The sequence below is a fragment of the Phoca vitulina genome, unplaced genomic scaffold (genome assembly GCF_004348235.1).
Source record: "Phoca vitulina isolate PV1807 unplaced genomic scaffold, GSC_HSeal_1.0 scaffold2, whole genome shotgun sequence".
Classification (NCBI taxonomy): domain Eukaryota; kingdom Metazoa; phylum Chordata; class Mammalia; order Carnivora; family Phocidae; genus Phoca; species Phoca vitulina.
Window position 1 is genome coordinate 83,326,911 of NW_022589705.1, and position 26,510 is coordinate 83,353,420.

The following is a 26,510-nucleotide window of genomic DNA, read 5'->3' on the forward strand; positions in this document are numbered from 1 at the left end:
TGGAGTCACAGAATCAGTCCGCTCGAGCAAGCCAGGTCGGACTGCACAGTCACTCACACATTCACACCCCAGAAGTTATTACATTCCCTCCCTGGGAATCCCTACCTGAGAAACCTCTAAGAGGTCTCTGGGAGGTGATCAGGCTCCCCTTCCACCCCCAATGAGGGTGGGCCTGTCTGGGTCCTGGGGCCCCAGGCCTTACCGGAATCCGACGTCGGGACCAGGTCCTCACCTGCCAAGTCTCCTTGAGTCCGGCGGGAACAGCAGAGCGGGGCCGGCCCGAGGCGACCGGGGAGGGAGACTGCCGAAGATTAGGCAGGGCGCGCCTTCTCCCTTATGATCTCTCATTCCGTCACCGCCCGCCGTTGCCCCCAAACCAGTGGCAACAATGGGCCAGCGCAGTTGGGTTTCCCGGTCAGGGAACCAAATATTACAGAACCTGGACTGGATCGCCCGACGGAAGAACCAAACGGCACTCGGAGATCTTGGAGGATAGGAGGTTTATTTTACTCCGGTGGGCTCAGAGGAGAGTGATCTCCAAAGGTCTGAGCGGTGAGCACAAACAAAGGGGGCAATTTATACACTTCTACTTCCGCGTACTGGCACCTCTTGGCGCATGCGTGAAGCGGGGCAGGGAGAAGAACCCGGAAGAGCCCCGGGACAAGGACTGGGACTTTCTCGCTGGCTTGGTCGGTCATCTTAGGACACAGATTTGCCTTATCAAAATGAGGTAACTTGCTCGAGGCCATAAAGTGAAAAGAACAGAAACTTTGGAATGATGTGGTCCTGGATGCAAATTCCACCTTCCCCATTTCCGGCTGTGTGACCTTGGGCGTGTCTCTTAACCTCCCTTTACTACAGTATCTGTCTTCGTTGGGGCTACTATAGTAGAATACCATAGACTGGATGGCTTAAACATTTATTTCTCACCGTTCTGGAAGCTGGGAAGGCGAAGATCAAGGTGTCAGCCGATTCTGTTCCAGCTGAGAGCACTCTTCCTGGTTTAGAGATGGTAGATGTCTTCTCCTTGTATCCCATGTCAGAGAAAAAAATAATCTCTTATGTCTCTTCTTTTTTTTTTTTTTTTTTTTTAAAGATTTTATTTATTTATTTGACAGAGAGAGACACAGCGAGAGAGGGAACACCAGCAGGGGGAGTGAGAGAGGGAGAAGCAGGCTTCCCGTGGAGCAGGGAGCCCGATGCGGGGCTCGATCCCAGGACCCTGGGATCATGACCTGAGCCGAAGGCAGACGCTTAATGACTGAGCCACCCAGGCGCCCCTCTTATGTCTCTTCTTATAAAGGCACTAATCCCATTCATGTGGGCCCCACCCTCATGACCTTATTGCCTCCCAAAGGCTCCACCTCAGAATACTATCTTTTTGGGGGTTAGGGTTTCAACATTTGAATTTGGGGGGCTACAGTATCCTCATCTGTAAAATGGGAACAGTGTACAATTACTCCCAGGGTGGCCGCTACTCTGCATTAAAGGCAGAATGAGGGCTGGAGTTCAAGCCTCCTGATTTCCAGGCTGGTCTTTTATCCCCAGGAAACTGGTGGTCACCCCTACACCACCTGGTAAGAAGAATCCAGAAAACTTAACATCTGGAAGGGTCACATGGAGAGGAGGGTTTTGTATTATTTTGTGAGGCCCCAAAATGAAGAGCTGGGTTATTGGGGGATGTTACAAGGAAATGGGTCAGTTGAAGGGAGGTGTTCCTGACTGAAATAGTTCAGAAACAGCATTCACAGCTCCGAAGGATAGTGAGAGCTCATCGGTGGAAGATCCCAAGCAGCACCTGGATGCCCATCTTTCCAGGATGTTGGAGAGGAGAGACTCTCAGGGTAGGAAGTTGGCAGGGGTGATCTCTAAGGTCTCCTCGTATGTAACCAGCTGTAGTAGACACATGCTGTTTGTCTCTGTGGCATCCACTTTTGGAGAGCCACCCGCCTTCTGTGGAATTGGTAAGAAGAGCTGTCAATCAGGATGCTCTATTCATCCCTCCCGTCCCAGGGGAGGGCATATTACCCAGACTGGCCAACTAGAGCATCTCATCCTCCCTGACCACACTGATTGTTTCAGGGAGTGGCATGTGATCCAAACCAGGTCAATCAGAATCTTTTTTTTTTTTTTTTTTGCTAGAGCCATCCCATAGCCACACCCACCCTTGAATTTCCCAGTCTGGTGAGCTTGTAGAATTGCTTTTTTGCTTAGGTCATTTTGGGGTTTCTGTCCTTGCCACTGATAGAAGTCTTAAATATACCATATAAAAAGGGGCCCTCTGGTGTTGGAGACTGCCTTCCTCCAGCATTGCATTAAAACAATAATAAGAAAAACAACACTCAAGGGCACCTGGGTGGTTCAGTGGGTTGAGCGTCTGCCTTTGGCTCAAGTTTTGATCCTGGGGTCCTGGGATGGAGTTCCACCTGGCTCCCTGTTCCAGGGTGAGCCTGCTCCTCCCTCTGCCTCCACCACTCTCTCACCATCTCTCATGAATAATAGATAAAATCTTGAAGGAAGGGAGGGAGGGAGGGAAAGAAAGAAAGAAAAAGAAAGAAAGAGAGAAAGAGAAGGAAAGAAAAGAACAGAAAAGAAAAGAAACAACACTCAAAACAATAGGGGGTGCCTGGCTGGCTCAGTTGGGTAGAGCATGAAACTCTTGATCTCAGGTCCCCAGTTTGAGCTCCACGTTGGGGTTGGAGATTACTTTAAAACAAACTAACAAAAAAATCCCAGTAGTTTAAAGACATTTATAATCTTTATTCTTTTGGGGGGGAAAATGCCACAAGGGATTCCAGTCCTAACACAGAGCAAAAAGTTCCAAAATCCATTTTCTCCACCTCTCCCTTCATACATCTCATATTCGCAGCAGCTGGCCCCTAAACTTGCTCCTTTCTTCTCCAAATATCTAAGCCCCAGTTGGTTCTTAACTTTTTCCTGTCCTGCCTTTTCCAGCATTTATTGATCCAGTCTTGCTGGACCCCTTGCTGGCCCAGACAGGAGAGGGAGAGGTTGTGAATCCTTGTCAATGTGGTTTTATACAATTTATTCTCAGAGTCAGTGGAAGAGGTGTGATTATAAAATCTCACCTATGAAGGGAGGCATGACTGTGAAGTCATACTTTCAGAAGAGATACTGAGGTCTTTTAAGTATGAGTCAATGTCAAGTTCAGCTTAGTAAACATTTAGTGAGTGGCTACCGAGTGCCAGCTAAGAGCCAGGAGTGAGGCTGAGTTGTCTGGGGCATACAGAATTTGTTTGAGCCCTAGATGTTGAAGGTCTGTTGCTCTTACCTATCATGTGCCAGGCTCTGGGGATGAGGATTCAGGAAGAGAGAGATTAAAGGCACAAAGATGATTTCTATGAAATGGTGATTAAGTACTACAAAGGAGACATATATGGGGATTGAGAACAAATCAAAGTCAGGAAGTAAGGAAAGCACCCTGAGAAAGTGACATAGGAGCTGAGACTGGAAGCAGGATTAGGAGTTGGCTGGAAGACTAGGGAGAGAAAAAAACCTGAGAAGGGCAAAGGCTGGGAGGTGTGAGAGAGAGGGAGGGAGGGAAGGAGAGAAAGAGAAAAGGGGGGGTAGGGAGGGAGGCAGAAAAGGAGAGAGGAAAAGAGAGAGAGAGAGAAACCAGCAGGACTGCCTGTGAGGCTGGAGCCTGGAGAACTAGATGAGAGTTTCAAAGAGGACGTGGAGGCCATGTTGTAAACTTTGACTTTGTGTAAGAGATCTTGAGCCCCCGGCTGTGGACCATAAGCCCCACACGCCACTTAGGGTTTGGGATATGCTTTGTTCTAAACATGGAGAAGCTCTGTGAGAGTTCTTCCACCCTGTGGAAAAGCAGGCTTACATAGGCCCAGAAGAACCAATTGGGAGCATTTCTTTACAACTCTGTGTTCAGTGACCTCACACTGAAATGGGCTGTGGCAGAGGTATTCAGGCTTCCACAAATGCTACCGAGCGGTCTTCCTCCCACCCACCGAGCCCCAGTTGTGAAACATTTCCCAACTTCCACCTTGCCACCACTCCTTCTACCTGATAATCTAATCAAGGAGGAAGCTGACATCCCAGCGCTCATGAAAGTTTAACGCTGTGATCTTTGCAAATCAGAAAGTGATCAAGCTTGGGGAATTTTATTTTTGTCTGCCCTTAACCATCTGGAGGAAGAATAGCAGAAGTTCAAACCCACAGGCTTTGAGGACAGCCAGACCAAGGTCCAAATTCCAGGCCTGTCACTAATTAGCTGTGTGACCTTGGGTAAGCAATGGAACCTCCCAGAGTTTCATCTGTTCAAAGGGATACTGACACCCACCTCATGGGGTTGTCGTGAGGATCAAATACTATAATAAACTGTAGCACCTGCTGTGTAACAAGGATTCAAATAAATATTAATGCTATCGAATGCTGTTTTTTTTTTTTTAAGATTTTATTTATTTATTTGACAGAGAGACACAGCGAGAGAGGGAACACAAGCAGGGGCAGAGGGAGAGGGAGAAGCAGGCTTTCCCGCCGAGCAGGGAGCCTGATGCGGGGCTCGACCCCAGGACCCTGGGACCATGACCTGAGCCAAAGGCAGATGCTTAACGACTAAGCCACCCAGGCGCCCCTCGAATGCTGTTTTTGATAAAGAGATCTCAATAGAAATATGCTCATTTTATTCCAGAATGGCCTCATGTTCAGTATTTGAGAGAGTGGAAAGAAACTGAAGCAGCACTTTGAGGACCTGTGTAAAGGTTAGGTTGTGGTCACTGGCTGAGATTCTCTGGCCCACAACCAAGATGACTTCGTTGAAGGTTTTGAGAGATGCAACTAGCCTGACCTTTGTGGTCTCAAAATGTCCTTTCATGTTGATAGAGCAAGGCAACCAGACCCACGATTTCCTAACCTGAGATTGGGGTGGGGGGTGTTACGGAACCTGGACTGGCTCCCCCGACGGAAGAACCAAGGGGCACTAGGAGATCTTGGAGGACAGGAGGTTTATTTAACTCTGCTGGGCTCAGAGGAAAGTGGTCTCCAAAGATCTGAGCACTGAGCACAAACAAAGGGGGCAATTTATACACTTCTACTTCCACGTACTTGGCACTTTTGGCGCGTGCACGAAGCGGGGCAGGGAGAAGAACCTGGATTGGTGCCCGCGGGAAGCAGAGCAGGGAGAAGAACCTGGAAGAGCCCCGGGGCAAGGACTGGGACTCTCCCACTGGCTTGGTCGGCCATCTTAGGACACAGATTGTCCTTATCAGAGGGAACAGCAGAGAACAAGCATGTGGCAGATTTTGTCAAAAAGAACAGGTGCCAGATTCAGACAAGCCAAGTGGGGGGAACAGGTGGCAGATGAAGACATTTCCCCACCGCCCTGTCCCCACTGCCAAGCTGCTCCCACTTCAGTGGGATTCTGGGCCTGAAAGAGCTGCAGTTGGTTGGATGAAGACACCATCTCTGACTCAAAAGGAAATTCAAAGATAGGGATCCTTTCATCTTCCTTGCCTTTGAGGTCCAAATATGGTCCCTGTGAGACCCTGTTATAAGACGTGCCGATTGAGCTGAAGTCATGAGGCAAATCTCAGAACCATCCAGGAACTTCTGAATGTTTTCACCCAGGACCAAACTCAAGGCAACTTTTAGATCTACCAAGTTCTGTGAAAACGCATTCTCTCGACCAAGAACTGCTGGGCTACAAGTTGAGAGCCAGCATCTGCCACAGAGATGAGCCCAGGATTCTCTCTGCTCTGGGTCTACTCCTAGTTCACGGGCGTGGTCACAGCTGACCAATGGTCACCCCATCTGTCACTGATACCCAGACAGTGGACAAAGCAGTTACCCAGAGTTGCTGTGGTCGTGGAGTCCGGCCTGGGTCTAAACCCAGAATCCAGCACCTGCATCAACTTTCTGGGCCTCAGAATGGCAGTATCCTCATCTGTAAAGAGGAGGCCATACCTCCTTGGAGAGTGGTGGAAAGAGAAAAAATAACATTTAATAAAGGAGAGCGATGATTGCTTTTAGAATCTTGTTGGAAAAGCAATACGTATAAATTATTGAAAAACTTAGAAACCAAACATGAGCAGAAAGAAGAAATTTAAATATATATATATCTCATATATATGATATATATCTCCTCACCACCCAGAAATTAACAACCACAAACATATTGGTATAGATCCTCGATCTGTTACCCATACCTATGGACATACAGATTTTTTTTTTAATGGGGCCATATTTTGCTACTTGCTTTTCTGCTACTGAGTATGTTGCAAACATCCCCGAGTCATTACATATCCGTGGGCAACATCCTTTTTAATGACAGTAGACTATTCTGCAGTGTGGCTGTTTCCATTGCTTGGAAGTGATTACTCTTCAGGTGCCTGGTAATGCACCAAGGCTTTGGTGTCGGAGGCACCAACTTTCCCCAGAACGAGTCCGTTAGCTCTGGAGGCTGCCACTCCCCCGGTGAAGAATGTGCAGAATAACAGGACCGAGGCACCAGATTTTCAGAGAGATTAAAGTAGATAACGTGTGGGAAGTGCTTGGCTTAGTATCTGGTACATAGACCACGCTCAGACACCGCCGATGGTGTCCGAGGCTGTGTTGTTAAACTGACTCTGAACACTTCCCTTAGTCCTGTTTGAAAGTCCCATATTGGAATTCCTAACTGCGGTTATTGGTAATAAGCAGTTTCCCTTCCCTTCCCTCCCCCCATATACGGATTTACTGATTCCCGGCTCCACGCCCCCCCCATCCCCACCCCGCCCAGCGCCCGGGGTCGGGCTGAACAAAGCGCAGTGCAGGCCCTGGGGAGCCACCATTGGTCTCGGAGCGGGGGTGGCGCGGGGACCCGGCGGCCAGGTCGCTCGCAGCGGCCGGACTGCCCTAGGGAATGCCCCCGCCGGGCCCCGCCCCGGGCCCGCGGCTCGGCCTCCCATTGGCTGCCGGCCGCCGCAACCTGCGGGCCGCTGAGCCGGGAGGCTCGGGGAGGTGGGACCTGGCGGCGCCCGGCTGGCGGCGCTGGAGCCGGCCTGGCGGGGGTCGGGCGGTGGGTCCCCCTGCTGCTGTGCCTGCTGCAGTCCACTCGAGGTAAGCGCGGGGCTCGCGGGGCGGGCGGGGGCCGCGGGGCGCCTACCCCGGGTGGCGGAGCTCCTGGAAGGAGGGACGTGGCCGCAGCCTGCCCGCAGCCAGCCGAGCAGGTGCGATCGTACCCGCCCAGCCACCATCCGTTGTCTTCTAAACTGGGACTTGGGACGAAACAGACCAGAGTCTTTGAAATTCCTTTCCCGGACGAAACTGATCCAGTTTCCCAAGGCCAATGCAACTCCCGGTGAACAGGGAAAGACGGTGGCAGTTTAAAAAGCATCTGCGCTGGTTTATAAAGTCCTGCTTAAGGTTTCCTAAAGGCACTGTCCCCTGCATTAATATGACACTGGATCCTCGCTGTTAGGGGAAGTCCTGCCCTCCGGCGCGGCCCCCATCCCTTCCTCGGGCAGAAGGTTTCAGAAGCGCCACACCCAGACTGAGGGGACGGAGCTCTGGCTTAGTCTGTGCGCTCCTTTTGCTCTTAACAAGCCACCTTTTGTTTCTGGGCTCCCACTGGTAAGTAAGGTGGTACAAAATACCCCAGGCTAGGACCCAACCACCAAACCCCAACCAGTCAGGAGAAGGTCCCAATATTGCCCCCAATCTTAGACTTCCTAGTCTTGGGCTAACAATTTAAGAGCAAGAAGGGCCCTTGGTCATAATCTAATACTAATATTAAAAGCCAACGTTTCTTGACAACTTCTTTGCGCTGGACACCACATTCCCCTACTTAAGTGGTACAACCCAACCATCCTATGAGGTAGGGACTGTCTTCTCTCTTTTCGGTTGGGGAAATTGAGGCTCAGAGCAATCAGGGGAATTGCCCAAGAAGGAAAGCGCAGGTGGAACACCTGGAAGAGAAGACTGAGGCTGAAGCAAGTGTGGCCAGCTTTGGCTGCCGGGCAGGCAGCTGGAGCAAGACCGTCCATCCACCTGGGTTGGCTCAGGGATGCCCCAGCCCCTGGCACCTCCACAGCAGGGACTGATAATGCAGCTGGTCAAGGACAGTGCACCTGTGTGTATGTGTGGGTGGAGAGGGGATCCTCTGTCCCCCTGTTTCACTGTCAACCTCAATAGTTCTCCTGTCTGGACCCAGCTACACTTTTACCCGAGGAATATTTAATGTACCCGACACAAACCGCAGCGTGTGATGGTTTAGGGTGAAGCGCAGCCAGATCCAGGTTCAAATCTTGGCTCCCCCACAAACTGGCTGCGTGGCCTCAGGCAAATTATTTACCATCTGTCTCTGAGTCTGGTGCCCCTGAATGGAAGTGGAATGACACCTACCCCATAGGGTGGTTTGTCCTGAGGATTGAATGAGGTTTTGTGCATAACGTGACAAACCAGTGCCTCCCACCCTTTGAAGGCTCAGTAGATGGTAACCACTCCAGCTGCTATTTCTCTCGTGGGCGTGTCCTGCCCACAACATACCTTATAATCTGCTTGCAGACAGACTTTGGCCTCTGCAGCTCACCTGCTAGAAAGCTGGGAACAGTGACAGCATCTACACCCCCAGTGATCCGGTTCCAAGTGGGGATCACAGGATGAGGTGGAAGCAGGCACCCGTATTTGGGTTAAAAGGCCAGGGGTGGGGAGCTGTGCCGAGAACCATCAGTAGAACTGCTCCCCCCACCCTTCCCCCACGCCATTCTGTCACCGGTGTGGATTTATGTCACGCCCTGTGTGACACTTCAGGGAGCTGAATTCTCACAGGACCATGAGCTCCTAAAGGGCAGGAATGGAGTTATATTCCTCTTTGAAACTTCTGGCACGCAGTGGTCCACAGATGTCATTAGCCAATAGTGGTTCATAGATGTTGGAAGAATAAAGCTGAATGGGCCCCATGAGACGCTCAAGGAGGAAATGTGGTCAAGAGCTCAGAATTTGGAGTTGGCTACTAGCCCTGGATTTGAATTCTGATTCTACAACTTATTACCTGACAAGTCCTCTGTTTCCCTCATCTCTAATGTGATGATCACACTTAGTATCTACTTCCTAGGGGTGTGGGGAGGATTGAAAGAAAATGGGACAAAGTACTTAGCATGGCTCCTGGCACATAGTTAGGACACAATACCTGTTAGCTGCTATCATCATCACCATCATCCCCATCACCCTCACTACCACTACTTAGAGATGTCAGGGAATTGACATTTGAATCAAGTCTTTAAAAAATTAGATGGTAAAAAAAAATTTTTTTAAATGGTGAACAATAGACAGTCAAAGACTCCTGGGTTCAAAGTCACCCAAGAGATGTAGTAGTTTGAGAAGGACAGGAAGCAAGATTGGCTGCAGCCTCGTGAGCCTGCTGGGGAGCTGTAAGGGAGAGGTCGACAAGATGGCCTGTCATGTACCTCAATAAGGAGCGTGGACTTTATTCTAAGGGCCAGGGAAGGGCATGGAACTGGGGAGGGGTGTAATCAGTGTATATTTCGGAAGATGAGGGTTAGCAGTGAGGAGGAGGTGTCAGGGAGGGGATGTGGGGGCCAGTTAAGGGTAGTCAGGGAAAGTGTCACTGAGACAGTGACATCTGAGCAGAGATGTGAAGGAAGCAAAGGCGTGAGTCTGATAGAGATCCAGAGAGGGGGACCAGTCTAGGCAGAGGGAATAGCTCCTGGAAAGGCGTGGAGGTGGAGCGTGCCTGGCATGCTCTAGAAACAGCAGAAAGACCAATGCAGCTGGCGAGCAGGGAGCACGGGGGGAGCAGTGAGAGGGATTAGGTAGGGCTTGGGGGGGGGGGCAGATTATAAAGACTTTGGATTTAACCTTGAATGAAGTGAAAGCCATTAGAGGGTTTAAAGCAGAAGAGCGACTTGATCTGACTTTCATTTCAGCCCTTGTTGCTATGTGGAGAATGGACTGAAAGGACAAGGTTAGAAGCAGGGAGACCAGTTGGAAGGCCTTTGGAATAATCCAAATTATCACAATATTCATTCATTCAACAAATATTTCTTGTGCATCTACTCTGTGCCAGGGACCATGGCAGGCAAGCTCTGGGGACATGGCTAAGAAAAGAACTGAGCACCTGCTCCTGAGACCCTCAGGGCTGTTCCCTCCTGGAGTCCAGCAAATCCAGTAGATGTTAGATGGTTCCTGTTCGGAGGTGTTCCACTGAAACCTTCAGGTGCCAGATGGACCACAGAGGCCTAGGGAGGGGAAGGGGCTGCGGTACAGGCAATCAGTGGCCCAGCTGTGATTAGAGTCCTGACCCTGGGTGCCCAGCCTACATCATGTCGCCTATGCTTTAGCTACCCCAGATGACTCCTGGTTCTCAAACTCACCGAGCACCTGACTGCCCACCACACCTCTCTTCAGCTCCAAATGGCCCATGTCAAGACCAGCCAGGAGCTCCAGGCTTTATGACCTCTTTCTCTCCCACAGGGAAGCCCCATCTGGCCCCTCCCCAGAACGTGACGCTGCTCTCCCGGGACTTCAGCGTGTACCTGACATGGCTCCCGGGGCTTGGCTACTCCAAGAATGTGACCTATTTTGTGGCCTATCAAAGGTAGAGGGGAGCCTCCGGTCTGGTGTTTGGGGAGCCTGAGGAGGAAGGCAGAGCTGGAGGGGCTTGTCTGGGAGTGTGTGTGGTCAGCTTCCTGGTTCTCTGTGTCCCATGGGAGACAGCATGTGGCAGGTGTTTGGAGAGAGCGTTGATAAAGGTCTGGAGGTGGGAATGGTGTTGATTAGGAGACAGTGCACAGGTGTTGGGTCTGCTGGGGCTCGGGAGGATCTTTGAGAAGAGTCAAACAGGGCTCAATTAGAGCTACAAGGGCCCAAGGGTGGAATTCTCCAGGGCCTGGATGAGGTGCTTGGAGTTGTTCCAGCTGACAAGGGAGGGCAGACGTATCTCCTGCAGGGCCCATGGTAGGCATTGCTAGAGGATCACCCTTTTCCCTAGGGAGCCTTGAGATCCTTCTCAACCCCGGGCAGCCATGACTAATCCAGAGAAATCTGAAGGTGGAAGCAGATTTGCTGATTTGCACATAAATAGGAATCACTTGAGGTTCTTTAGCAGGAGAGTAAGATGATGAAAGCAGATAGTCATCTAGGATGGGTGAGGAGGAGGAAGCAGGAAGGGGAGGTAAGTGCCGAGTACGCAGGACCCACCTGTTCCAGGCTGAGTGCTGACGTCTTGCATGAACGTTTCACTTCTTCCTCCCTGTATACCCAGGCTGGCACTGCACTTCCCCATTTATTTATTTTTTAAATTTTATTTATTTATTTGAGGGAGAGAGGGTGTGAGTAGGGGGAGGAGCAGAGGGAGCATGGAGCCCGACACGGGACTCAACCCCACGACCCTGAGATCAGGACCTGAACCGAAATCAAGAGTCAGACCCTTAATCGACTGAGCCCTGCACTTCCCCCATTTTAGAGACAAGGAACCTGAGCTCAGAGAGGTGCTATGATGTGCCCGAGGAAACCAGGGATGGAGCCAGAAGAAAAACCCCAGTCTGTCTGACCCCGAAGCTTATGTGCTTCCTGTTCTTTCATGGTCCCTCCTTCTGTAACATCCAGATGTGAGTGAGGGGGGCCTACCTTGGAAAAGGGCAGATTGCCAGTGAGCTTTCAAAAGAAAGAACTGCACAGAAATGTATCAGGAGGCAGGAAACACCTAACATGTACTGTGTGCTTTGCTGTGTGTCAGGCACTGTGTCCACGCATTAACCGTCCTTATTCTCACACGGCCCCGGGAGGAGGGGTGCAGCACCTGCCCCCTGCAGGGCAGAAGATGGAGGCATCCAGAGTATATTTTGCTCAAAGTCACACAGCTGGGAATAGTGGGGCCGGGATAGATTGATTAGAGTTGAAAGTCCATCCTCCAGACCTTTATGATATCGTCCTTCTCTTTTATATTTTTTCAATACCTGTGAGGATTCTAAAATGATGATATTCTAATTGTATTATTTTTCTCACTTATTAGGTGGAATTATTTTACAAAGAGATGCTTCCTCTCTTGTCGTATTTGATATTCAGTGTACTATTCGGATAGGCAAGACAGGACAAATGCTTGATTTTTTTGTGCAGGTTTTCAAGATCATGAATTTTTGTGCAAGTTTTCAAGATCATCTCCCAAAGGCAATTGATTTGATTGTTTTATTATCCTTATGAACTTAAGTACTTAAACGTATTTGATGGTTTCAATCCATTGCAACTTGTCTACTCATTAAAGCTTGAATTGTCCCATCTTTGGCCAGCGAAAATCCTTTCAAGTTAGCTCCTGAGTCCTTTTAATTTGATGCTAGTAGTTTTAATTATTTTACTGCTGTTATACCAAGATGTTTCAGGCTCATTTGTATAATTCCTGACCTAAAACCTGAATCAGCCATTTCTCCATTTAGTAGAAAATGGTTTTAAAGAACACAATGTGTGCGCTAGCTGTGCTGATCACTACTTAGCTATTGCTTTGATCTTTTCAGTAAACAGGGTGAGATAGGTAGGTAGGTAGATAGGTAGGTAGGTAGGTAGGTAGATAGGTAGAAAGATAATTCTAATCCCACCTCTGTTCCTGGCGTCTACTGAGATGGCTAATTAAGTCCATGAGTCCCATCCGTGATCTCCTTATGAAATGATTTCCCAACCACACCCTGACCCTTGGTGTTCCTTCTAGAACTTACTTTCTCCTTTTTTTGCCATATGCATAGGCTGAGAATTTTCCAGTTCTGGTTCCTTTTTGCCTAACAGTGCTTTCTACGTGCCTCTCTCCTCTCTCCTTTTACCGTAAGCAGTAAGGAGAAACCAGGTCACATCTTCAACATTTTGCCTAGACATCTCCTTAGCTACATATCCAAGTTCATCACTTTTAACTTCTATTTCCCACAAAACACCAAAACACAATTCAGCCAAGTTCTTTGCCACTTTATAACAAGGATCACCTTTCCCCCAGTTTCCGGTAAGACATTCTTCCTTTGCATCCAAGCTCTTCCCAGAACGACCTTTGACTCCATATTCCTATCAACAGTCTCTTCAGGGCACTCTGGGTATTTCTAGCATGCACCCAAAAAGTCTTCCCGCCTCTAGCCATTCCCCAGTTGCAAAGCCACTTCCACATTTTTAGCTATTTCTTACATTAGCACCCCATTTATGGTACCAAAATCTGTCTTAATCAGCCAGGGCCACCATGACAAAATACTGTAGCCTGGGGGCCTTAAACAACAGACATGTACTTCTCACACTTTCAGAGGCTGGAAGTCCAAGATCAAGGCATCAGCAGGTTTGCTTTCTCCTGAGGCCTCTCTCCTTGGCTTGCAGATGGTCACCTTCTCTCTCTGTCCTCACATGGCCTTTTCTCTGTGTGAGAGCATGCCTGGTATTCCTTTCTCTTTCTTAAAGAATGTAAGTCCTATTGGTTTAGGGCCCCACTCTTATGACCACATTTAATCCTCCTTACCTCTTGAGAGGCCCTATCTCCAAGGACCTATACAGTCATATGGGGGGTTAGGGCCTCAGCATATGATTTGGGGGGGGGAATAAAATTTAGTCCATAATACCTAATAAACTGGATTTCATCACATTTAAAACTTTTACTCTTAAAAAAAAAAAAAAGCCTGAAGAAAATGAAAAAGCCAGCTACCGAGAAAAAAAATTCACAATATATACACTAGAAAAGGACTAGTATCCAAAATAGATAAAGAACTCCTGCATCTTAATAAGAAAACAGATCACCTGAAAAGACTTAAATAGTCACTTCACAAAGGAAGATATTTGAATAGCCAAAAAGCACATAAAAAGATGTTCAATAGCCTTAGTCATCAGGGAAATGCAAATCAAAGCTACAGTGAAACACTACCACACACCAACTGGAATGGTTAAAATTAAAGGGCCTGACAATACTAAGTGTTATCAAACATGTGGAGTAACTAGAACTCTGTGCATTGTTGGTGGAAATGTACGGTCACTTTGGAAATCAGTTTCTTGTCAAGTTTCACCTTCAGTTACCAAATCTCCCAGATTCTACTCCTAACGCTTTTTAAGAGAAATGAAAACAAATGTCCATACAAAGACTTGTACATGAACATTCATACCAGTTTAATTCATAATAGCCCTGATATGGACTGAAACATACCCTGGCATATTCATATGCTGAAACCCTAACCGCCCCCCACCCCACAACAAGAGTGTATTTGGAGATGGGGCCTTTCACGAGGTAATTAAGATTAAATACGGTCATAAGGGTGGGGCCCTAAACCAGTAGGACTATGTGCTAGTATTTTTGTTAATATTTTGTTGATGGTTCATGTTTGGCTCAACGAGTTCATTCTATTTATGTTCATTAGACCAACTTTGATAATTATGTTTTTCTTTTTTGTGTGTTTTATATACTTGCTGATTATTTTTCTTTGTTCAATCATTAATTACTAAGTGAGGTGTATTAAAAATTTCTCATTATGATTGTGGATTTTCTGTTTCTTCCTATAGTTTTGTCTATTTTTGCTGTATAGAGTGTCTAGCTATTTAGCAGGCACATATAAGGGAGAATTTTTATATCTTCCTGATAAATGGAATAATTTCTCATTATGTAGTGATTCTTCTCATCTTTAGTATTTCTTTGGACTTTGAAGTCTATATTTTGTCTCATACTGATATAACTACAACAGGGTTTTTTTTTTATTGTTAATGTTAACATACTATAGCTCTACCAAAAAACAAAACAGAGGAGTTCTTTCCAAAAATCTGTTCTCTTTGCCTACGCCCATCTCAGCCTCCTCCATTCACGTATCGCTTGGTCCCCAAACCCAGGAGTAACCGTGGCTTTTCCTCTCCTCATGTTCCACATCCAATCCATGAGCGGGTCCTATCTGCTTTTACCTCCAAAATATATCCCCAGTCCAGCCGCTTCTCGTCATCCTCACCTCTGTTTTCCCTTAGACCACTACTGCAGCCTCCTAGCTGGTTTATCTGAATGACCTTTTATTTTTTTCTTAAGATTTATTTATTTATTTGAAAGAGAGAGAGAGAACACATGCGCTCAAGAGCCAGTGGGGGAGGGGCAGAGGGGGAGGGAGAGGAAGAGAATCTCAGGCAGACTCCCCACTAAGCACAGAGCCCAACATGGGGCTTGATCTCACGACCCTGAGATTGTGACCTGAGCCAAAACCAAGAGCCGGATGCTCAACCAACTGAGCTACCCAGGCACCCTGAGAGTGATCTTTTAAAAACAGAAATTAGGTCACCTCAGTCCGCCTATTTGGAACCTTCCAGGGGCTTCCTAGCACACTTGGAATAAAATCCAAGCTCCTTACCGGGATGCGGAGGCCCCACCTACTGTGTGCCCACCCACTCCTCTGCCCACCTCTCCAGACTGTCCACACCTCTCCCTCCCTTGTCCACTAGTCTGCCGCCAGGCTGGCCACCTGGCTCTCTTCTGGACAGGTCAAGCTCCTTCCCACTGCAGGCTTCTGCTTTTGCCATCCTTCTCCCAGGCCTACACCTGGCTCCCTTGCCATCGAGGCCTCAATACTACCTTCCTGGCCTTTCCTGAGCCACCTTTGGCAAGCAGTCCTCCCCCACTCCCCATTACCGCTGCCCTTACCCGGTCCCGGGTTTACCTCGTTGATGGGATGATTGGCTTTCTCCCCCTCCCACCAGAACGTAAGTACCCGAGGGCAGGACCCAAGGGCAGGACCAACCCGAGGGCGTTGCCAGTTCCCCAGGGATACTGCCCAGTGTGCAAGTCCCTTCTTTGGACCCCGGTGTTGTCCGAAGGTTGGCATCACAGACCTGCGTGTCCCCTCTGACAGCCACACAGCATCCAGCACGATGCCCGGCACGCAGCAGGGGGCCTGAAAGGCCTGAATGAAGAACGTGGGAACTGGTTGCTAGCACTCGCAATAGCAGCCACTACGTGGCCCTGGGGAGGCCGGAGGATGACGGGGGTGACCTCCTGAGGCCCCAGAGCTGGCGAAGGACAGAGCCAAGGTCCCACCACCTGCTTCTCTCCAGAGTCTGAGCTCCTAACTAGACTCTCCAGAGTCTGAGCTCCGGTAGGACAGACGGATGGGTGGACATTCGGGCAGATGGAGGGACAAGGGAGCACGTGTCTGCTAAGCAACCTTGCCCCAGAGGCAGAGTCCACAGCCCAGGCTCCCCTGTCTCCTCCCTCAGCGCTGCGACCCCCAGACGGTGGCGAAAAGTGAAGCAGTGTGCAGGAACCAAAGAGCTGGCATGTTCTTTGATGTGCCTGGAGAAACAAGACCTGTACAACAAGTTCAAGGGGCGCGTATGGGCGGTTTCTCCCAGTGCCAGGTCCCCCTCGGTGGAGTCCAAGTACCTGGATTACCTTTTTGAAGGTAAGTCTGTGGCTAAGGGACCTGGTGGGAGACTCCCTGTCCAGGAACTTGGCTAAGTGGCACTGCTGTCCCGGCCACCGTCTCCCACCTCCCCAAAGCGGAGGACAGCCGCATGTAGCCTGGCTTCGTGGCAGGGGGTTAGGGGACTTCTGCCGGTACCAGCAATTCCGTTTCACTCCTCCTAGTGATCTTCTTTATCTTCTAGCGAACACAACCTTAGTCGTGAACTACACAAGGCATTTTATATACTTACTCCTATTTTTATGTTCAAATTCTCTTTAAGAAACAATTTTGGGGGGCGCCTGGGTGGCTCAGTCAGTTAAGCGTTAGGCTCGGGTCATGATCTCAGGGTCCTGGGATCATGCCCCAAGTCAGGCTCCCTGCTCAGTGGGGAGTCTCCTTCTCCCTCTCCCTCTGCCCCTTGTCACCTCCCCCCACTTGTGCTCTCTCTCTCTCAAATACATAAGTAAAATCTTTAAAAAAAAAAGAAAGAATTTTTTTAAATTCCAGTTTCAAAAGTAACTTCTGTACACTGTAGAAACTGGGGCAGGGGAGAGAAGGAGAGAAAAATAGAGAGGAAAGCATCCGCCATGTGTCCCACATTCAGAAATCACCAGTGTTAACACTGAGCCAGGAGAGCACCCTTCTTTTCCCAGTATATTTTATTTCTAATCCTAACGACAAACCTGTGGGGTTCATTTTCATTAACCCATTTTTAAAAAAATAAACAAAGTAGGATTCACAAAAGTTAAGGAACTTGCCAGGATACACAGCTAATAAGGGGTGGAGATGGAAGGAGAATCTGGATCTTTCTAATCTTGGTCATGGTACTAGACCAGACCAAGAGTGAGGTGGGGTGGTAAGAAGGAGAAGATAAATACTCCAACAATAGCCTCATGGAGCTGAGATCTGTAACTTGCTACCCAGTCTTCTCAAAATATGTGAGAGCAGAATAAGGCTTGGAGAGAGAGGTGGAAGGGCTTGAATGAAATTGTCCAGGGGGGATAGTAGAAAGGAAGAAGAGCTGACCTGGGTAAGAGAAGCTGGCTGGGTGGATAAGAAAGGGAGAAAGATGTATGGGTAAGAAGAAAGGCAGCATGGAGGGGGTGCAGGAGGTTACGGTGGAGGAGGGAAAGGAAGAAGGCTATGTGGAAAGACACATGTGTTGATGGGAAGATGGAGGACAGGAAGCAAAGGCAGATGGATGGATCCATGGGTAGATAGAAGGCTGGGAAGAGGGAAGAGATGGAAGGACAGGAGGAAAGGGGAGGCAAAGGAGGAAGGAAGGGAGGAAGAGAGGACAAGAAGATATGATGTATGGAACGTAAAGAAGAATGGATGGGTGAGGAGGAAGGAGAGTAGGGAAGTAGGGGCTTGGCTAGCCTAAAGACAGGAAGACAGTCTAAAGGAACAGGAAGAAAGAAAGGAGTGTTGGTTGGAAAGAAAGGAAGGACGGGCAGGCAGGCAGCCAGGCAGGCAAGCTGGAAGACCGAAGGATGAACCAATAGTTGGAGGGACAGGGGGAAGAGATTAGGATAGAAGGAAAGATGCAGCGAGGAGGTTACTTTGTTATTACTATTAATTTTGTGTTTGCCTCCTCCTCCCTGAAGCTCTCCTCACTCTCCCGCAGCACACCCCAAGCCGGAATGAGCCTTCCTGCCTTTTGCCACCCTCGGCTGGCGCCCTGGTCATTTGCTTTCTTGAGTTTTGGTAGTTTGTGTATTTCATTGCCCCCTGATTTCCTCCAGCTTCTGGAGGTCAAGATCCCCGTTCCCTCCAGCTGCCTGCTCAGGGCTTAATATGTTATCAGTGGCCCCTGGACTCTGACCTGCAGAACTGGGAAATAATGCGTGCGTGTTGTTTTAAGCCACCCTGTTTGTGGTGATGCGTCAGCCGTAGGAAGCTGATACAAGTGGGCAGGATTCTGACAGTGGTACGTGACGGCACCCAGGTGCAAGGGGCAGCAGGAGGAAAGACAGGTGAGCTGTGAGCCTGGCCTGTTCATTTCACCTCTCTAAGCCTCAGTTTGCCCTTCTGGATGATGAGAACAGTGGTATCTGCCTCCCAGGGTCACTGCAGAGCTGAAATAAAATGGCTTTAAGGTTCTTGATGCATAGTAGGTGCTTTACAAACACTGGAGCCACTTTCCCCTTCCAGGAGTGTTCTCTGGGCTGGGGGGTGGTGTGTAGCAGGGGGCAGGGGGATGGAGGCTGACAGGTCCTGTTCTGGTTCTGCCAGTGGAGCCAGCCCCCCCTGTCCTGGAAGTCATTCGGACAGAGGAGATCCTGAGCATTAATGCCACCTACCAGCTGCCTCCCTGCATGCCCCCGTCGGATCTGAAGTATGAGGTGGATTTCTGGAAGGAAGGAATCGGGAACAAGGTAAGAAGCCCCTTTCCTGCCCCCAGGCTGGACTCCCTCCCCACTGCCCCTCCAAACCCCAGTGCCTCTCACCCTCCCTGCCTACTTTCTGCACACCTCCTCCAGGAAGCCCACCCCACATACCTCTCACTCCTGGCAGTCACCCCCTGATGTACAGTACGACTGGCCTGTGGCCCACGCCTGCCCTTCTCCACCTAAGAAGCCAGTATGGGACGTCCTGCCCCTGCACATTATAGGTGGTAATAGCACACCTGTTTTCTACCCAATATATATATTTTTAAATTATGAAACCCTTTTGGTCCAATGAAATCTGATTGAAGTATATGATAGGCTGTAGGAGGCCCGCTCGCCAAAGCACTGGATTCATTACCAAAAAAATCAGAAAGCACAGATACATTCCAGGAAGGAAACTAGAAGTACCCAGAGACTACCACAAATATGCAATTTCAGACTTGTTTCTCGTGTATGCACGTGTGTGTTTCTGTACACATTGATTGACGGCCGGGGTTGGCAGACGTTTTCTGGAAAGGGCCAGATAGCAGATATTTTCTTCCTTCGAGGGTCAGGCGGCCTGTCCAGCTAGTGGACTCTGCCTCTAACCCACAGAGCAGCTGCAGACAATGGGGCGATACACGGGCATGGCCGTGTTCCAGGGAATTTTTTTTGCTCTGTGCAAAAAAAAAAGCAGCAGGCCAGATTTGACCCATGGGCTGTAGTTTACTGACCCCTGTTCTTATTCCCTCCTTCTTTCACTGAGCCCACCAACATCCACACTCCTGACCTCCTGCATATGTACTCTGGACCCTAGATCCTCCTCTGACATAGTCCCTGCCTCCCAGAGCATCACAAACATCCTAGACCAGCGCTGTGCCACGTGTGTAATTTTCAACGTTCCTCACTAAATTACGTAAAAGAAACAAGTTCATTTCATTTTAATAATCTATTTTATTTCATCCAATAAAACGTTATCATTTTAACATGTAAATAATATAAAAGTTCCTGGCATGCTTGGCATTCTTTTTTCACGTCGTCCTTGAAAGCCAGTGTGCATTTTATACTCAGAACCCATCTCAGTGTGGACCAGTGGCTGCTGGACTGGGCGGAGCAGCCCTAGAGTTTTCTGGGTCCGTAAGGACTGAATGATGCTCTCTACCCCCAGATACATTGGGAGGCCCTGAGGGCAGGAAGCCTGAGGAATCTGCCCTTCAAAACGGGGACCCGCAGGCCCCTGGGGGGTGCACACGAGGGTGACCCTGAGTGGCAGGGCTGCTCTTGAGTGCACACCATCTCTACTTCAAGACTCAGCGGGGAAGACACCAGATGATGTTGCTCCCCAGTGCTGAAACTGTAAGGCGGGCAAAGGAGACGCGGGGATCACTGGAGTATCCTCCCGGCCCCACCCTGTCCTGTCCCCACAGCGGGTCTGCCCACCCCCCTGCTGTCTCTCCAAACAGACACGATTTCCGGTCACTCCCTGCGGCCAGCCAGTCCACATCCCCCTGCAGCCAGCCACCAGCGGACACCATTGCCTCAGTGCCAGAACCATCTACACCTTTGGTGATCCTAAATACAGCAACTTCTCCAAGCCGACCTGCTTCTTCCTGGAGGCCCCAGGTGAGTGCCAAGTGATACGGAGGTGAGGACTCCCCCCGCCCTCCCCACCGCACATATTATCTCCATCCTATGGCAGTTAAGGGCATGAGTCTAGAGATAGACTCCCCTCAATTAAAATCCCAGCTCCACCGCACTCACTGTTGGGTAGCTTACATCACCTCTCTGAATCTTGGTTTCCATAGTCTGTAGGATGGGTTTACTCTTAGGAGGATTACATGGGATGATGCATGTGAAGCCCGCAGCACATATACGGTTATAGGTGGGAGCCATGGTCATTGTTTCTGTTCTTTTCTTTTTTTTTAAGATTTATTTATTTATTTGAGAGAGAGCGCGCACACAAGCTGGGGGGGGGGGGAGGGAGGACAGAGGGAGAGAATCTTTTAAGTAGACTCCCAGCTGAGCACAATCCCATGACCCTGAAATGATCATGACCTGAGCCAAAACCAAGAGTCAGAAGCTCAACCAACCGAGCCACCCAGGCACCCCATGTTTCTGTAGTTCTTATTTTTCATTACTTAGGAGCCAGCTGGGCATTCCTGGTGCTGCTACCACTTCTGCTTCCGCTGCTGTTGGTCATTGCCATAGGCTGTGTGATCTGGAAGCGCTTCAGAGAGAACCCCTGGTTTCAGCGGGCAAAGATGCCGTGGGCCCTGGTATGGCAAGTCTGGGTGTATGCAACAGAGGGGGAGGGTTGTTAAAGAATAAGGAAATGGGTCTGGACTTAAAGACATGAGTCAGATAGAGTGTCAAGATAGTCCAGACTGCAAACATCTCCTATCTTCATGTCTAAATTTCCACCATTAGTAATTCATTCCTTTGGCACCAAATTCAAATGGCAAATATACCTGGGAGGGAGAAGTGCTGTAAGTCCCCATAGTGAAATAACTTCATCTCTGCTATGGATTTGTCAGATGCCAAGAGCAGAGCCCCCAGCCTTGGGACTCAGGAGGAGTACCCAGAAAGGGGAGGGGCAGAGGGTGGTGCCAAAAGGGGAAATCTTAGAAGGATCCCAACACTTAGTTCACAGTTTAACCAAGGGTGAGTCTTGCCCAGGCTGACCCCGGAATCTCCTCACTTGTCTGCTGGCTCACTCCCTTAGAAGCTGGGACAGGGGGAGGCCTGGAGAGATCAGATGGGTCCGACTTGTTCGAACGAGGGCCCGGCGAGGGTGGCTAGGCCATAGGTGCGGCTCAGTGGGCCCTCGGGTCAGGATGGCTTTGAGGATGGATTCTGAGTATCTGCCACACAGGAGTGTTTTTAACGTCCCTCGCTCTGGGAGCTGCAGGGAAATCCCAGCTGAACTACAAGCTCTGTGTTAGACATTTCTGTGCTCTGCCGCGCCCCTCCGCCTGCTCTTTACATGGAGAGTCACCACTCAACTTCCAGCAGCCAACATCTGCCGCGGGGTGCGGGGGGGGAGGCTGCCTCTGGCCTCTGGTGTCCACTGCGCCCATGCATGTGGCCGGCCGGGGAACTGGCCTCGCTCTCACCCTTGCCACCCCTCACCTGACAGCACCCCGAGGTGCGTGGGCTGCACTGGCTCCCAGCTGCCCTACGGGTAACTTGCCTGATGACAGCCTCTCTTGGTGGCTCTCCCCAGCCCCACTGAATTTTCCCTTACTGGGGTTACCTGGGATCACGTCCCCCACAGAACTACTTACATTTGACTCCTTGTCTCGGGGTCTGTTGTCAGGGGAACCCATCCTTCAGGAAAGCCTGAATTTTCTGTTCTTTTCTCCCCTTCCCAAATCAGGACTTTTCTGAGTACAGATACTCCATGGCAACCTTTCAGCCCAGTGGCCCCGAGTCCCTGGATACCTTGACCCTCTGTTCCCAAAAGGAACTGACCAGAAGGGTCAGGCCGAGCCCTGGAGTCAGGACCCCAGCCACCGTCCAGGCAAGATCAGAGAAGAACAGTGCTGAGGAGGAGGATGATGAGGAGGACGCAGATGACAATGTCAGCTTGCAGCCCTACCTTGAACCACCCCCCTTCCCAGGGCAGGAGCACCAGATCCCAGGGTGCTCTGAGGCAGGTGGCACCTGGAGTCCTCCCGTCCAGGTCGAAGGCTCCTCTGCTGCGGATGCTTCAGACAGAAGCTGGGCCAGCACGGGGGGCTCCTCCCCCTGGGATGAGCCTGGGTCCTCTTACTATTTGGCCAAGAAGAAGCCAGGCCAAGGGCCAGCTGGGGACGGGTGTCAGGAGCCTCTCCCACTGCCTGAATTCTCCAAGGACTTGAGTTTCCTGGACAATCCCCTGAAAGATGACCTCTCCTCCTGGGCCAGCTGGGGCTCCTCATCACCAGGGCTGAATCTGGTCCCTGGGGAGCCCCCAGTTTCTCTTCACACACTGACCTTTTGCTGGGACAGCAGCCCTGAAGAGGAAGAGGAGGAGGAGGAGGAAGAAAGTGAAGGAGGAGGAGGGGGAGGAGGGAGGGAATCAGAAATTGAGGATGATAGTCCTAGCAATTGGGGGGCTGGGAGCCTACGGAAGACTGAGGTCAGAGGTGGGACACTGGGGCATTACATGGCCAGGTGAGCTGTTCCCCAGCTTCCCTCCAAGTCTGGTGCCACTGAGCTTTCCTAGGACCTGAGATGCCACCGAGACTTGAGAGGCTGGGAGCATCACCACTGAGGCCGTGGAGGGTTCTTGCAGCATTTCGGAAACCCCAGGGTTGGTGTCAATTAGCTTGAGCAGTAAGAAGCCACCCCATCCTTTTTGACTCACCGACTTTGGGCTGAGCTCCAAGAGAGGTGGAGACAAGAATGGGCTGAGGTCAGAGGTTGATTGGGTGTCGCATCACCCCACCGGCTTTGGGGTGACAGGCCAGTTAGAAAAATCATCCCTAAAAAACATGAAATAGGTGAAATCTGGTCACAGTGGACACCAAGGGCTAACACCACAAGGGGCCATCTGGATCTGGAGGGAGGGAATTTGGAGCACATCTTTATCAGCGTCCTGCCTTTCTCTGGCACCTCCTGAGCACCCCCACCCCCAGGTCTCAGCCTCCTGGTTCATGAGTCCTCTAGGGTGGGCCCCAGTGAAGAAAAATCTAGTAAGCCAGGGATGTTAGAGAGGAAGGGAGAGGGTAGTCATTATTCAAATTCCAGCCTCTGACTCAGGGAATTACGCAGCTTTTATGATCAGACGACCTGGGTTCAAATCCCAGCTCTGCCATTTACCAGTCATGTGACTTTGGGTAAGCCGCCTTCCTTCACTGTACCTAGGTTTTCCCACCTGCAGCTGAGAGTCCCAAGAGAGAGACGTGTAGTATGGTGGCCGTCACATCACTGGTACCCTCTGCACGGGGGCTGGTAGGATTCTCCATCCTCCCAGGCTCTGAGAGGACTGCAGGGCATCTCCCACCTGTGACCCCTCAACTCTGAGCGACTAGCGTTCACCTTTCAGCTGGTCTCCCCTCTCATCTACCTCCTGCCTTCTACCTTCACTTCCTCCCTCCTCCTGGTCAGGAAACTGCACTCTCAGAAAGCCAGAGCCCAGCCAAGAGGGACCCTGACCCCTCTCCCCTTTCCCCAAAAAAGAAGGAACCAAATGATCCACCTTCCAGGGGTCTGATTTGTTGGGGTTGGGGTCACAACCTGGCAGAGAACTAGACTCGTGGGCCTGTGATCCCTGTTTTAGACAGCACTTCAGACTCTTTGATTATAAAGAAGTCCCATTTTCCCTTCTAGTTGTGAGAATCCAGCACCTTCTGGCAGCGTTATGTTAAAAGGTATGGGAGAAGCAGGAAAGTGTCCCCCAAACTGAGAGGGCACTTTGAGGCCGGGAAATGAAGCAGGCCGCTGCGTACAGTTTTCACAGAGTTTTATTCAGGGTAACTCACTGACAGGGCGCTTGGGCGGACGGTGTTCCGTGCAGAGACATATTTACTCTCGGGGAAATCCAGGCCTCAGTCCACAGGTGTGATAGAGCCAGGGGATGCTCAGAAGGGCATTGTGGTGAGATCAGAGGGTCTGCACACACCTCAGAGGGCTGGAGTGCACCTCGTTGGCAGCTAACCTTTCATCAGATCCTGTAGTATTACCTGTGCATCAGGAAGGGGAAAGACTATGTTGTCTCTAACGGGTGCATGGGAGGCCAAAACAAGCCTCCCACGCCCATCCCAGCCCTGGTGGGCATTTCTAAGGTATGTATATAAATCTCCAAGGGCCTAGAACACATAGCCTCAAGGGAGGTCATGGAGCGAACATGAGCAAGATGGAGGGCCAAAGATGGAGTCAGTATGGTCAGCGCTCCTACAAGGTGACGATCCTTACCTGGGGGCTGGTGAGGGGTGTTCTCAAACCACTGTCTTATTAACCCATACCCACCAGTGTATGGTGAGCAGAGCTGAGTTTTTACCCACAGGGACCCAAGATTTTTGTCATTTTGTGGCTGGGATCTGAACCATCGTGGTTCTGTGACCTGGGCCCTGCCATTTAACTGCCAGGACTTAGATTTCTCCATTTGTGAAGAAAGCATCTTTGTAGCCATTTTACCCACAGAGGGTGTGCTGTTTTAAAGGCAACATGAAGGTTTACCATTAAATGAAAGATCTGGAAAAGGGCATCTGCTCCAGGGGTTCTCAAGCCACATTGAGACCGTTCTCAAACGGTCTTGGGTTTCACAGGAGGAGTCTCAATTGCAGGGGATCCGTGGTCCATAGGACCCCCCACTTCCACCAGAGCGGCCTCCCTGAGCCCTGGCGCACGCCCATGGCCTTCCATGTGAGGCTGTGCTTAGGGAGCTCCACTACTCAAGAAGTTAGCAAACCACTTTTTTTTTTTAGATTTTATTTATTTATTTGAGAGATTGAGAGAGAGAGAGAGAGCACAAGTGAGGTGAGGGGCAGAGGGAGAAGCAGGCTTCCTGCTGAGCAGGGAGCCCGATGTGGGGCTCGATGCCAGGACCCTAAGACCATGACCTGAGCTGAAGGCAGATGCTTAACAACTGAGCCACCCAGGCGCCCAGTGAACCACTTTTTTAATTGAATACCTGTCTTTGTTTCAAACAAAGAAATGTCAACTCACTATATATGTCCCTACGGGTGAGATCTTTGGTCTCTGGCCAGCTGGGCCAACCTCTGTGGCCTTGGCCTTGTCACCAAAATGCCAGGATCTCAGCAAGTATTTCCAGGAGCACAAACTGGCAAGAGGCCTTCACCACTGCTGGGACTCAAACATCCATGCACACACACACACACACACACACACACACACACACACACACACACATACACGTGTGCATGTCTGCAGGAGCTGAGGCTTGTCCACATCCCTAAGCACAGAAGAAGAAGAACCTCAGCATGCTGAGGTTCTTTCTGGAACCCAGCTGAGCTGCTTCGTGGAAGTAATTTCGAAAAACTAAAAGCTGTCATCACTATTGTCTTAGGCCTCTGTGAAGGAACCACGTTATCTCTTTTCTTAAACCTTGTTATTTAAAAAAAAAAAAAAAACAGCCTTGTGTTTGTTTGTTTTTTTTAAGCAAGCTTTCAAAGTTTCATTTCTGAGAGAGGCTGAGCTTTTTAGTAATTCTCAATGCCAGCTCTTCTATCCTTAAGTCATTAACAAAAAGCCGTGGGAAGCATTGGGAAAGAGCATGATATTCAATATCATAATTTGTCAGGTGTGCTCAGCACTTAACTGTTTACAGAGCCCTCTCCTGCACACAGTGGCCGGCCGGGAGGTGCATAGCCCGAGCTCGGGGGCCACCTGGAAGGATGGGTGGGTGATGCCCTATGCGAAAGCAACATTATGATTCTTTAGCACACTGAGATTATGCATTGTTCTTAGGTATTTGTATTCGTGTCTAATTTTGTTCTATGTTGATAACGTATTTAAATAATTTCCTAATGGTCTTGGGTATTTACCCTAAATTGTTCTAAATAAAAAGCTCTATTTTTAGAGAAAACGGCAGGATTGTATGGAGATGTGTGTGCTCTTATTTCTCAAAAGCTCCTCCCCATTCATCTAGCTCTTAGATCACAAGGGTCTTGGGTTGGGTTCCCAGCAGCAGACCCAGAGACTAGGATTTGGGGGTATAAAGTAGTGCTGTGTTTCCAGAAAGCACCAATAGGGGAGTGGGAAGCCAGGCAGGGAGGGAAGGCAAACTGTCCAGGTACATAAACATATCACTGTTCTGGGCAACTGGGGCTCAGTCCCC

General features: G+C 49.9%; 1 protein-coding gene across 1 annotated transcript; it reads left to right on the forward strand.

Annotated features, from left to right (window-relative positions):
* Nucleotides 1-725: 725 nt before the first annotated feature.
* IFNLR1 (interferon lambda receptor 1) lies at nt 726-25,166 on the forward strand. Its single transcript, XM_032415091.1, has 8 exons — nt 726-730; nt 6,755-7,074; nt 10,450-10,573; nt 16,171-16,355; nt 18,594-18,736; nt 20,191-20,350; nt 20,870-21,003; nt 22,104-25,166. Exons 1-8 carry the CDS (start codon nt 726-728, stop codon nt 22,884-22,886), a joined length of 1,854 nt encoding a protein of 617 aa, XP_032270982.1. The 3' UTR covers nt 22,887-25,166.
* The last annotated feature ends 1,344 nt before the right edge of the window (nt 25,167-26,510 follow it).

Excerpts from the sequence above, each read along its gene's own strand:
- IFNLR1 (XM_032415091.1), top strand. Across the intron at positions 16,356-18,593 it reads CCTGGATTACCTTTTTGAAG|TGGAGCCAGCCCCCCCTGTC; the intron begins GTAAGTCTGTGG and ends TGGTTCTGCCAG. Across the intron at positions 21,004-22,103 it reads CAAAGATGCCGTGGGCCCTG|GACTTTTCTGAGTACAGATA; the intron begins GTATGGCAAGTC and ends TTCCCAAATCAG.